Source organism: Dermochelys coriacea, chromosome 10 (assembly GCF_009764565.3).
Source record: "Dermochelys coriacea isolate rDerCor1 chromosome 10, rDerCor1.pri.v4, whole genome shotgun sequence".
NCBI lineage: Eukaryota > Metazoa > Chordata > Testudines > Dermochelyidae > Dermochelys > Dermochelys coriacea.
In genome coordinates, this window is record NC_050077.1 from 52,034,476 (window position 1) to 52,047,227 (window position 12,752).

Below are 12,752 nucleotides of genomic sequence, written 5' to 3' on the forward strand. Positions count from 1 at the left end.
ACAAAAATTATCAAAAGTAAATTTATTTAAAACTGAGAAGAGAACCTAAAATTGAAGGTGGAGGTAGTAATCCAGGTAAGGGGATTAAAAAATTTTTTTCTTGCTGAAAATGTTTATGTATTATTTTATAATAAATTGACCAAAGAACAAAGATTAGTGAGCAAAATATTAGCTTAAAGAGGGACTGTCATACTGAGGGTAACTTACAAATATATTGACTTAAATGTACTTTTGAATGAATGTAATTGTTTTCCTAATTGCTGTGTGACCTTGGGCAAGTCCCTGAACTACTTAAATGCTTATTCTTCCTTATCTGTAAAGTTGGGATATATCAAACTATATTTGCCTATTTCATAGAGATGTTAAGAAGCCTAACGAAGGGCCTGATTTCCATTCTCTTGGTGGGAGTCTTTCCTTTGATTTCAAAGGGCATTAAATATGGCCCAAAAATATGTTTATGCTGTACTAAGTATTAAGGTAATTGTTGGGTTAATTGTGGAAATAGAATTCAGGACACATGGGCTTGCATTCCACTGCTTATTTCTCTAGTCCATTTGGCCTCGCAGGAAGTGGTACTCCCTTCTCCTTATGGCATTTATGTATTTTAGGTACCTGTATGTGCTGATTGCAAGTTTCTTGAAGTATGTATTTGTTTTGGGCTTTAGCAGACTTGCATTAAAGCTGTCTCCTGAGGAATTTTTTACACACACACACGATTTTGTGCAGTTCAGAAATTTCATCTCTCTCTAGCATGGACTTCTTAAGCTCTGTAAAAGATGGCTTGCAAAATTAAGCATTTTGCAGAGCTCATAATACACACACGAACTGTTTTTTCAAAAACTAAATAATTCACCAAGCAACTCTCCAAAACTGGTAAATGAAACTAGTTCCAGACAAAACCGATTAAAACAAACTGGATGTTTCTTGGTCAAGCTTTTTTGGCATTGTGATGAGCCAAAAAAAATGAAGTGGCTACAATTGCCAATTCCAGCCAAGGAGTGATTAATAGAAGTTAGTGGGGAGGGTCAATGATGGTTTAAGCCATCATTTCACTGTCTTATCTTGGTGTCATTGTGCTACTGAGCTGTTCCTTCAACATAAATTAGAACAGCCTGAGGAGTACTGCAATTTACACTGGCTGTCAGTGGTCCCAACAAGCTGATATGATATCTGAGGTCTGGGGATACCATGATTGCACCCCCTGCACTTGTCACAGAGAATTGGAGGTCATAAGAGTTCTGTACTCTAAAAAATCCTGTTAAGCTAAGATGATCATAGAATCATAGGACTAGAAGGGACCTTGAGAGTTAATCTAGTCCAATCCCCTGCACTCATGGCAGGACTAAGTATTATCTAGACCATCCCTGACAGGTGTTTGGAGATTTTTAAGAGCAGGTTAGACAATGATGGAGATTCCACAACCTCCCTGGGCAATTTATTCCATTGCTTAACTACCCTGACAGGAAGTTTTTCCTAATGTCCAACCTCGATTGCCATTGCTGCAATTTAAGCCCATTGCTTCTTGTCCTGTCCTCATAGGTTAAGGACAACAATTTTCCTTCCTTCTCCTTTTAAGAACCTTTTATGTACTTGAAAACTGTTACGTTTCCTCTGTCTTCTCTTCTTCATACTAAACAAACCCAATTTTTTCAATCTTCTCTCATAGGTCATGTTTTCTAGACCTTTAATCAGTGATCCTACTGTGGTTGGCTAAACTGGCTTTAAAATAGCTTTACTCTAGTTAAGCCGTGCAAAGCTGCCCCAGTGTGGGGTAGAATTGGGGCCAGAAATTGAGAAGAGAGTACCTTTTCTGACTTTTTTTTGTTCTTAGATCTCTTAACTTCCCTGTTTGGTTTTCCTGAGACTTCCCAGAAAACTCTACTTTGGCATAAGATAAAGTTTGTGAATGTTTCAGGCAGGCTGGTTTAGTTTGGCAATGTCAGAGGTAGTCAGAATTAGGACTATTATAGAAAGCTAGTTAAATGCAACATTTAACTACAGAGAGAGTCTCTTTAATAACTTTACTAAGGGATGAAGTGGAATGAAAAATTGAGGGGAAAAAATGCTTTGGTTCTATATCTGCAATAACAAGGGGAGTATAGAAAATGACTCGGATCTTTAATAGATTAAACTTTTTCTCATTTTCTCCAGTTGGAAATGCCTACTTTAAGTGCACTGTTTTATTTTATTGTAGAGAAGGTGATTCAGAAGAAAGTCTGGGGTCACCCAGTGACCCTAGCTTGTCTCTCATCTGCTGGAGCATCAGTGGCAAGTATCTGGCTGGAGCTTTGGAAAAAACGGTGAACATATGGCAAGTCAATGGTATGATGCACGTGTTTTGTTTTGTTTTTAATAGTATAATCTGAGTCTGACAGCTATTTAAAAACCGCTGAGAAATGGCACTTCTGTATTGGTAGGTGTTTTTGCAGATTAAATTGCCAATTAATATGCCTACTGTCCTTCATTAGGTGCTTTGAACCCAGCTAATTCACTAGCACCTTAGTGCCTTTTTTCAACATTTGTTACAACATAGGCATTGGAAACTCAGTAGTTAACATGAATCCTTCTAGCCTATCATTGAGCCAGAAAAGAGTCATTGAAATTTGTGCTGGGCTTTAGACTTGCCTACTGCAATAGCAATCATTGCCTATAAATACTATTCTTTTTATAGGGTGTAAAATATATTTGACGTTTAAACAAGATATCGCTAAAAGTTTGTATAAATAGTTCTTTAGAAAGCAGTTCAAAAAGGTTCCAACATTTTCCATCCATAGGTGCACCAGAATGCTCAAAATGGTATGTTAGAGACTAACTCTGAAAGGAGAAGAGCGTTAATCCTTTAGACAGCTGTAGGATCTCTAACTCCTTATGTTTGCAAAAATCGCTAGTTACAGTTTTTGACAATCTTGGATGTTTCCATAGAGAACGGTTCCTATGTGCTTGACACACGCTTGGTTCAGTGTATTGTTTCATTTATATGGTTACTGGCACTTCATCATTGTCTGAATGCTGCAGTCTTTCATAAAATTTCACTTCCTTCTTCTGTGAATTACTTTTTCTGGAGTAATTTGTTTGAAGATTAGTTCTATATGTGATGCTGTTAGATACATTATATTGATTTTTCTTTCATGGCAAGTTAGTAACCAGTTACTTTGTAATCATATACCATATGTCAACTTAAAGGATTTTAAGGATCATCAGTAGTATATGTCCCAGTTGTATACATAGTTTTTCAACATTGTCCTCTGAAAGGTACTCTTTGGTCTTTTAATGTGAAGTAAAATGTAGTATTATAGTAACAGATTTTTGGGGATTTTAGGAGGAAAAGGATTATTAGACCTTCAGCCACACTGGGTATCTGCTCTAGCTTGGCCAGAAGAAGGGCCAACTGCAACATGGACAGGAGACGCTCCAGAAGTATTATTAGTAGGTCGTATGGATGGATCTCTTGGTCTTATTGAAGTTGTAGATGTTTCAACCATGCATCGATTAGAACTGGAGCATTGCTACAGAAAGGATGGTAGGTGACGTGCTGATATTTCTAAAGAAAACTTGTAAGTTACATACTTAGAATTTTTTGCCATCTGTATTGAAAATGCGGAGTGTACTTCAGTTTTATGAAGAACTGTCCACACAGATTCCAGTTCTAGTACACCTATGCCCCATAAACACAAGATTGGATTCTTTTTGGCCAGCAGTGTCTGTTAGAGCTGTGTATGCACCCTGGATTCTCTTGCTTCATCCCCAGCTCCCTACCCCACAGGCATAAAAAGTGTAGCAGGCTCAGCTGTCCCTCGGTTTCTTATTGTCCGCAGCATCAAGTTGGTACCCTTTTAGTGTCCACTATTGCCTTTTGTCAGGCAATACCAACCAAAGATTTTCTAAATGGGTATCTAATTATATTAAATACAGCACCCATACAGATTAGAGCCCATTCCGCCAGGTCTCAGAATGGTGTACGCCATACTGTCTTGTGTATGATGTTGGACAGTACTTCATAATGCACTACCTTACCATGAGGGAAGAGACTTCTTCCTGACCTCAGCTGGTGACCAGTTAATGCCCTAAAGCATGATGCTTGATGTTACTGATGTACATGGAGCAGGGATTCCTGATTTCTGTTCCGAACTCTGACACTGACTCTGTGTGGTGTTTGGCAAGTCACTTAACCTCTGCATGCCTCAGTTTATCTCTGTTAAATGGGAATTTTAATACACATCACACAGGAAATTGTGTGGCTTAATCAATTAACATATAAAGTGCTAGAATATCCTTCCATATAGGGTGCAGCATTAGAGTCCAAAATCTAATGTTCCCAGCATCCCTTTCAGAAATGTGCAGGGCAACTCCATGGGGATCATTCCATCTTCATCCAGCACTATTCTTCAGTTGAGGTCTCAAGATCTGATGCCCTCTAGGGCAGTGATATTCTGCAATCATTATTTAAATAGGACTCCTAACATCCACCTTCTGATGTGGTCAGAGCTTGCAAGTCATTAGAAGTGAAATCCATGTGGACAATCATTCAGAGAAAAAACAACTGTCATTTTTCAAGATGTGCTGTCCACGTATATTCTATGCCTCACGCTCCTTCCCTGCTACTCTGGAGTCTAAGGCCATCTGGATTCCATATTGGCAAAGGAACTGAGGGACAGTTGGCCCATTCTGTTCTTTATGCCCTCGAGTGGAAGGGCATGAGGGCATCCAGAGTGCAGGCACAGCACCAGTGCACACTACTGGTCAAAAGAATATCATCTTGTGTGAATGGGATGCATGCACACTAGAAGTGGGACCTATGTGGACTACACATCTTGAAGATCTGCAGTTGCTGTAGAATAGGTAACCATTTTCATTCTTTTAATGCCTAAACTTCCAACAGGGATTTTATTACAACTACAAATGCTGCTTCTTCAAAGGGGCACTTGAAAAAACAGTGCAATTGTTATTGTTAAATTGCTATGCGAGCAACGTAGGATTCAAGATTCCCTTGCCTAACAGTTACAGGTTGGATGTGTGAAGAAAGACACATGTATCCTCTCTGATCTTATCTACATTAGCAATTTTTTTTGTGGGGGGAGGAACAATCTTACTGTAACTGATGCACCTCCATTAATGACTGTGAAATCGTAAGACTTCCAAAAAGGAAACATAGACTTTGTGGAAAAAAGCATAGAAGTAATCAGGGCTAGAACAGGAAAGCTATTTGCCTCCCTCTTTAAGATAGACTGTTAGCAAATGCATGAATTAAAAAAAAAAAAAAGAGGGGGTAAAATCATATGAAGAGTGCCTTGAATAAAAGGCATGCAGTGGAAAGGTCATGGTTTGCGACTGAAATTCTTTGGTCATTAACTTATTCAAAGTAGAAAAGGACTGTCTATTTTGAATCCCACTTAAAATGTAGAAGAAGGAAAAAAAGAAGTGGCAATACTATATTAAATAAAACTTGAAGAGTAGCTGGGTAAATAGGTAGGTTATGCTCATCCTATTGAAATGTATATTTAGAATTGCATTTATATCTAAACTACTACAAAACTACAAAAAGCTTTTATGGTACTGTCTCCTATAAAATACCTATGTTGAAAGAAATGTATCACTACAGTGGTTCTTAAATATTTAAGGTGATAGTCATAGAATAAAAAACATAAAGTAAATAGCTATATTAACATTCATTAAGCTGTATTCTTGTCACGTCATTTTTGTTTTCTGAAAGTAATTACAATACAAAAACTTCTTCTTTGAGTGCTTGCTCATGTCAATTCCATTTTAGGTGTGTGCGCACCCATGTGTGCGATCGTCACAGATTTTTGCCTTAACGGTATCCAGAGGGTCGGCTATGGCTCCCCATGGAGTTCCATGCTCATGCATCAGTATATCAGGCACCACTGGCCCTATGCCCTCTCAGTTCCTTCTTACTGCTCGTGGTGGTTAATCAGAGCTCTTTTCCTTGCATAGCAAAGTCTAGCAGTTTCATACATTCTGACTTCAAGCCTTAGGGCCTTGTAAATAGTTTGTTTACAGTAGTTAGTGTTAAGTGTAGTTAGAAGTTAGAGTGCCATCGGGGACTTCGCCCAAAGCAGGGAATGCCCCAGTCTCCCTGTTTTAAGCCCTGCTCGGACTGCAACAGGCTGTGCCTGTTATTGACTGACACAGCAGCTGCCTCAAGGGCTTGGGGGAATCACATATGAAGGACAAGTGTTGTATCTGTAAAAACTTTTGACCCAGGACCCAGAAAGAGTGCGATATCTGTTTGAGGGCTTTCCTCAGGGAGGCTGTTCTCCAGACTGGCTTCCAAGACATCCCGGCTGGACTCTACCCCTAGTACCGTGGCCTCTGTGCATAGTGCACCCCTGGCACCAAGCTTTGCCCAGCACCACTTTCCATCGCCAGTACCCAAAAAGACCCAGAAATACGGCTCCCCAGCACTAGGCAGGAAAGGACATGGGCTATCAGGCAAAGGACACAGTTCGGACTGCCCATCCACACTGGAGCCATATGGACATGCCTCCCTATTCGGGCTCTTAGCCCCCCCCCCCCAAAGGATCCACTACTGACTCCTGGGAGCGGTAGGGGACCCAGACTTGTGGCGGGCCCAGCCAGTATGAAATGCAGGGCCACTGGTTGCGGGATGATCTGGATCTCTATATCAATGTCAGGGAGCTCAGAGCGGATCGCCTGACCTGCCAGGCTTTCTTGCCCCACCTGAAGGGCAAGGTAGTGCAGGTCCTGATACACAATACTGCCACAATGTATTAATCAACAGGCAGGGTAGAGCCAGGTTGTTGGCCCTTTGCCAAGAACCTCTCTGCCTTTTGTACTTTTGTGTGTGGCATGCTGTTCATCTGGTAGCCACACACCTGCCCGGGACCAGGAATGTATTAGCAGATTACCTCAGCAGGACCACCTCATCTGGCCACGAGGGTTGCTCCATCTAGAGCAGGGGTCAGCTTTTAGAAGTGGTGTGCTGAGTCTTCATTTATTCACTTTAATGTAAGGTTTCGCGTGCCAATAATATATTTTAATGTTTTTAAGAGGGTCTCTCTCTATAAGTGTATATATTATGTAACTAAGCTATTGTCGTATGTAAACAAGGTTTTCAAAATGTTTAAGAAGCTTCATTTAAAATGGAATTAAAATGTTCATCTTACGCCGCTGGCCTGCTCAGCCCGTTGCCAGCCTGGGGTTCCGTTCACCTAGGCTGGCAGCGGGTTGAGCGGGGCTTGCGGCCAGGACCCTGTCTGGCAAAGGGCAGGCAACCAGAATCCCAGACAGGCAGTGGGCTGAGCGGGGCCAGCGGCAGGGATCCAAGACTGGCAGTCGGCTGAGCAGTTTAGCCCGCTGCCACTCAGCCCGCTGTCGGTCTGGGGTTCCGTCCGCCAGCTCCTGCCAGCCAGGGTCCCAGCTGCTGGCCCCGCTCAGCCTGCTGCCAGTCTGGGATCCCGGCCCTGCCCATGTAGAGTGGGTACCTACCTTCTCCCTGGCTCTAGCCATTCTCTTCCTCTCTCTGCACTGAGATGAGGATGAGAGTGTGCTGAGCACAGGGTTGGGGGTGAAGGATCAGGCTGGGGGTTGGGGTGCAGGTTCTGGCCAGGAGCTAGAATGAGGGTTGGGGCAGGAGGTTTGGTTGTGGAGCGCTTACCTGGGCAGCTCCCATTTGGTGCGAGGGATGAAGGTGGGAATGCGGGAGGGAAGGCAGGAGCTCCCGTTTGGTGCTCAGGGTGGGAGTGGGGATGTGGGGAGTGCAAGAGTCAGGGCATAGGGTGGGTGGGGGCTGGGTATGTGTGGGGGGTACAGGAGTCAGGGCATAGGGTGTGGGGGGGATGTTTGAGGAGGGTGCAGGAGTCAGGGCAGAGGGCTGGGGGGCTCGGTATGTGTGGGAGGAGCCAGAGTCGGGGCTGGGGTTGTGAGGGGGGTGCAGGGATCAGGGTATGGGGCTGGGGGTGAGGGCAGAGGGCTGGGTGTGTGGGCTGGGGTCGTGGGGGTGCTCCCAGCCCCCTGCCCTGAGCGGCTCACGGCAAGGAGCTGGAGGGGATATGCCCTGATTCCACCCCCCTTCCCCAAGGTCCCCGGAGCAGAGAGAGGCGCTGCGGCTCTGCTCTTACCTCTCCCCCTCCGTTAGCAAGGGCCGTCAGCTGATCGGCCGGAGGGAGAGGAGGAGGGGCAGGAACCCCGCACGCTGGGGGAAGAGTGCAAGGGAGGGGGAAGCTTGCATGCCCTGCAAGGAGAGTGCGGTGGGCGGGGGGTGGAAAAGAGTGGGCTGGGCCAGGCAGCATCGTGCCATTAAAAATTGGCTCGCGTGCCATAGGTTGCCGACCCCTGATCTAGAGGCAGTCAGTACAATCTTCCAGAGGTGGGGAACTCGCCCGGTGGACCTGTTTGTTTCCAGGCAGAACAGGAAATGTCATGTGTTCTGTTCATTCCGGGAGTGGACCGGGGCTCCATGTCAATGTGTTTCTCCTCCCATGGGTCGGGGGCACTAATGTATGCCTTCCCACCAATGCCATTGATTCACAGAGTCCTCGTGAAGCTCAAACAGGACAGGATGAAGATTATCCTAATACCCCTGGATGACCTTGCCAGTACTGGTTCCGCACTCTGCTGGACCTTTCAGTAGCTGCCTCGCTGCAGCTACCCCTCTGGCCGGATCTGCTGTCCCAGAACAATGGCAGTTTTCTGCACCCAAACCTGGCGGCGCTGACACTCGACTGCATGGCTAATCGCGGACGAACGGGAATGCTTGGCCTGGATTCAGCAGGTCTTGTTGGATAGCAGAAAACCCTCCACTAGAGCAACTTACTTGGCCAAGTGGAAAAGGTTCACGTGCTGGGCCTCAGAATGGTGTATCTGAGCCTCACAGGCCTCTATGCAGGAGATCCTGGATTATCTTCTGCACCTCAAACTCCAAGATTTGTCCGCGTCCTTGATCAGGGTCCACATGGCCACTATTTCGGCTTTCCACCTTCCATTGTAAGGCAGGTCTGTCTTTTGTTCACAACATGATGGCCCGGTTTTTGAAAGATCTGGAGCGTCTCTACCTGCATGTCCGGGATCCCTTCCTTCCCTCGGACCTGAATCTCATGCTGTCGAGGCTCATGTGGGCCTCCTCTCAAGCCTCTGGCTTCCTGCTCTCTCCTGCTTCTCTCCTGGAAGGTTTTGTTCCTGGTTGCAATAACATCAGCCTGGAGGGTGTCTGAGAAAAGGGCGTTTATTTCAGAACCGCATTATATGGTATTCTACAAGGATAAGGTCCAGCTGCGTCCTGACCCAGCATTTCTGTCCAAGGTAGTTTCCCAGTTTCAGACTGGCTGGGACATATACTTACCTGTTTTCTTTCCAAAGCCTCATATGTCAGATGAGGAAAGCAGGCTGCATACCCTGGACATTAGGAGGGCACTGGCTTTCTTCATAGATAGGACAAAGCCGTCCTGTAAATCAACGCAGTTGTTCATTGCAGTGGCAGACAGAATGAGATGTTGCCCAGTGTCTTCTCAAAGGATTTCGTCCTGAATCACTGCCTGCATCCGCTATTGCTGTGAGCTGGGAAAAGTGCCTCTGCCGGCAATCGTGACGGCTCACTCGACTAGGGCACAAGTGTCCTAAGCAGCCTTCCTGGCACAGGCACCAATCCAAGAGATCTGTAGGGCCGCTACCTGGTCATCTGTCCACATGTTCGTGTCTCATTATGCACTTACCCAGCAGGCTTGAGATGTCGCTGGTTTTGGCAGAGCAGTGCTTCAAGCTGCATGACTGTGAATTCCGAGCCCACCTCCAAGGATATTTGAGTCACCTAGAATGGAATTGACATGAGCAAGCACTCGAAGAAAAAACGGTTACCTACCTTTTTGTAACTGTTGTTCTTCGAGATGTGTTGCTCATGTCCATTCCATTACTCTGCCCTTCTGCCCCTCTGTCAGAGTTGCCAGCAAGAAGGAACTGAGAGGGCATCAGGTCGGCGGCGCCTGATATACCAATACATGAGTGTGGCACCGAAGGAGGTGCCACAGCTGGCCCTACGGATACCGCTAAGGCAAAAATCTCCGACAACCACGCACATGGGTGCGCACCTAGAATGGAATGGACATGAGAAACACATCTTAAAGAACAACAGTTAAGACAAGGTAAGTAACCTCTTTCTCTGAGCTAAATGCAATGGGAATTGAACAGTTTAGCTTGTAATTTAATATATTTTTATTTGTGCTTATTGTTCCAATAGTGTCTGTCACATGCCTTGCCTGGTTCAGTGAAGACAGACCATTTGCAGTTGGCTATTCAGATGGAAAATTGCTGATAGGTACGAAGGAGCCACTTGAAAAAGGAGGAATTGTTCTAGTTGATGCACATAAGGTAGAGTTTTAATTTTCTTGAAAACTAATTCATAGTCTCCTAGTTTCCCAAAGAAAATTCAGGATTTAAACTATAGTCTTCATTTCAAAATTGTGCATAAAAATGACTTAAAAGATAATAGCCCATTTTTTAAAGAAAGCCACCTGTTCCCGATGATTGACATCCAGTCTGATATACATTTTAAACTGAAGTAAATTTAGAGGCCAAAAGAAGTCCAGCTGATTTGCATGCACGCACGCACACACACATACGAACGTGTGCAACAAGAGTTCTTCCAGTAGGGTTCTTCAAATGTATGTTGTTTATACTGTAACCAAAGTGCATTTCAAGATTTGCTGTGCACTTCTGATCTAAAAAAGATGTAGTTCTTAGAACAATTTGACAAATTAAAAGTAATTTTACATACTAGCCTGTTAAATTTTCTTACTTAAAATCTATAATTTATATTATAGATGGGTTTTTTTGCCTGAACTAAAAAAGTTATTGTGAAATGTAAAAGAGGTTTCTCAAAATACTCCGGCATTGCTCCTTATGTCCCTGTTTTGGCCAATATATGCCAGTCCAGTGGCCAATAAAGTCCATAAATAATTTGCAAAGAGACTTCCACCACAGTGAAAGGCTGATGTAAGCAGACCCAGTGTTGGTCCACTCACAAGTCTCATTGTATGGAGCATGCCAAGCACAGGAATAGGCAAGTTGGAAGCAAGTTGAAATATCTGCAGTGCAACCCATAAATAGCCTGCGAATGGCTGCCATAAATTACAGATTACTGGGCTGTTCTAATGTATGCCAGGATCCATTTTGGCCCTGACAGCAGGCTGGAATCCAAGAATGAAAAGGTAGCATAAATTCACCTTTGCTCCATCTTCTGGGCTGCACCTTTCAGGAGGCACAATGCAGAATCTGGCTCATTATCTACAGATTCAGGTAAGTACTTTAAGTGTCACTGGAGTACTTTCATATTACAACTTCATAACTAAAAGTTGCATAAAGCCTCGCAGGATACTTGGAAAAACATTTTGTAGAAAGAGAATTCTGCTTATCGTGTACTTTCTGTGAACCTTTCCCCATATTCTTTATTATTAGTAATGATCCTGTTTTCATGAAACTCTTGTTCTTCTTTGAGTGCTTGTTCATGTCAATTCCAGTCAGGTGTGTGCGCGCGCATGTGCACAGTAGCCAGAAGATTTTTCCCCTAGCAGCATGTGGGGGGGTCGGCCTGGGTACCCTCTGGAATTGCGCCGAATAAAGTGCCCTGCCGCCCCCTCAGTTCATTCTTACCACCAGTGACAGTAGCTGGAACTTCCCCTTGCTCTTGCATTGGCAAGCAGCTTAGCAGTACTTTTGGTTTTCGCTGTAGATAGTTAGTTCTAGTTGCTTAGTATATTGTAGTTAGTTCACTTAAAAATTTCAGTTACGAGGGGTGTCATCCCCCATCCCCCCCATTTTTCTCTCCCCCCTTATTTGTCACTGGGGCATGCCGTGATCCCCAGGCTTCAAGACTTGCCAGGACTGCGCGAAGCGCATGCCTAAAAGTGACCCCTCACACTTCCTGTTTATGGTGTCTGGGCAAGGGTCACCGAAAGGACTGCTACAAGATCTGTCAGGAATTCTGAATGAGAACTCTTAAAGAGAATGAGCAGTGGCTTAAAATCCTCCTCATGGAGGCATCTCTCCGACTTCAGTCGGACCCGGTGTTGGAGATCCCGCTCCCAGTATGTCATCTTCAGTGCAGAGCACTCCGGTGCTGTCTTCAGTCAAAGAGAGACACCGACAAGGAGGCTCAGCACTGTCAAGGAGCCTTTCGAGGGCACTCCAGCCTTCGGCACTGGTCCCAATCACCAGTGCAGAAGAAGAGGAGAATGGAAAGAGGCCGATTCCCCCTTGGCAAAATCCAGGGACCAGCCATCAGTGGCACCTCAGTTGGGCCTTGACTCCGAGGCTCAGAGTGGAGCTACGTCAATTCCTGCCCAAGTGAGGCAGTCGAGTCTGGGCCTACCGCGCTCACCAAACCCCTTGGAGCACCTGCCACTCCCGTCCACCCCAGAAGCTTTTGAGGCAGTGCAGGACCTGCTGAGACTCACGGCGCCGTTCTCGTCCCCAAGACAGGAAGATGTGCTAGCACTGTAGGCTTCATCCCAGCATCCCATTCAGTCAAAGGGAAAGTCGGTGATGATGTCACCTCGGCACCTCCCCGACACCAGCACCTCCATCCAGGGAGCACAGTTGGTCCCCAAGCTCCCAACACTACGTCGAGATGTGTAGCGCCACCCTGGTCCTCCTATTCTGAAACGTCAGAGTCAGATTCGAACCACTCTGATTATAGCAGGAGCAGAGGGTCCCACCCAATGCAGTGGCCCTCACTGGCAGAACCTGGCTCAGTGGCCCTTTTGGACTATGGGGGCTTTCCA

At 45.1% G+C, this 12,752-nt stretch overlaps 1 protein-coding gene across 13 annotated transcripts in view; it reads left to right on the forward strand.

Annotated features, from left to right (window-relative positions):
- The window catches only part of HERC1 (HECT and RLD domain containing E3 ubiquitin protein ligase family member 1), a 173,497-nt gene that overhangs the window by 121,447 nt on the left and 39,298 nt on the right, over positions 1 to 12,752 (forward strand). For all 13 annotated transcript variants that reach the window (XM_038418910.2, XM_038418911.2, XM_038418917.2 and 10 more), the window contains exons 52-54: positions 2,195 to 2,322; positions 3,320 to 3,520; positions 10,211 to 10,341. In XM_038418910.2, coding sequence (XP_038274838.1) covers positions 2,195 to 2,322; positions 3,320 to 3,520; positions 10,211 to 10,341 — 460 coding nt within the window. The remainder of the gene's footprint in view (positions 1 to 2,194; positions 2,323 to 3,319; positions 3,521 to 10,210; positions 10,342 to 12,752) is intronic.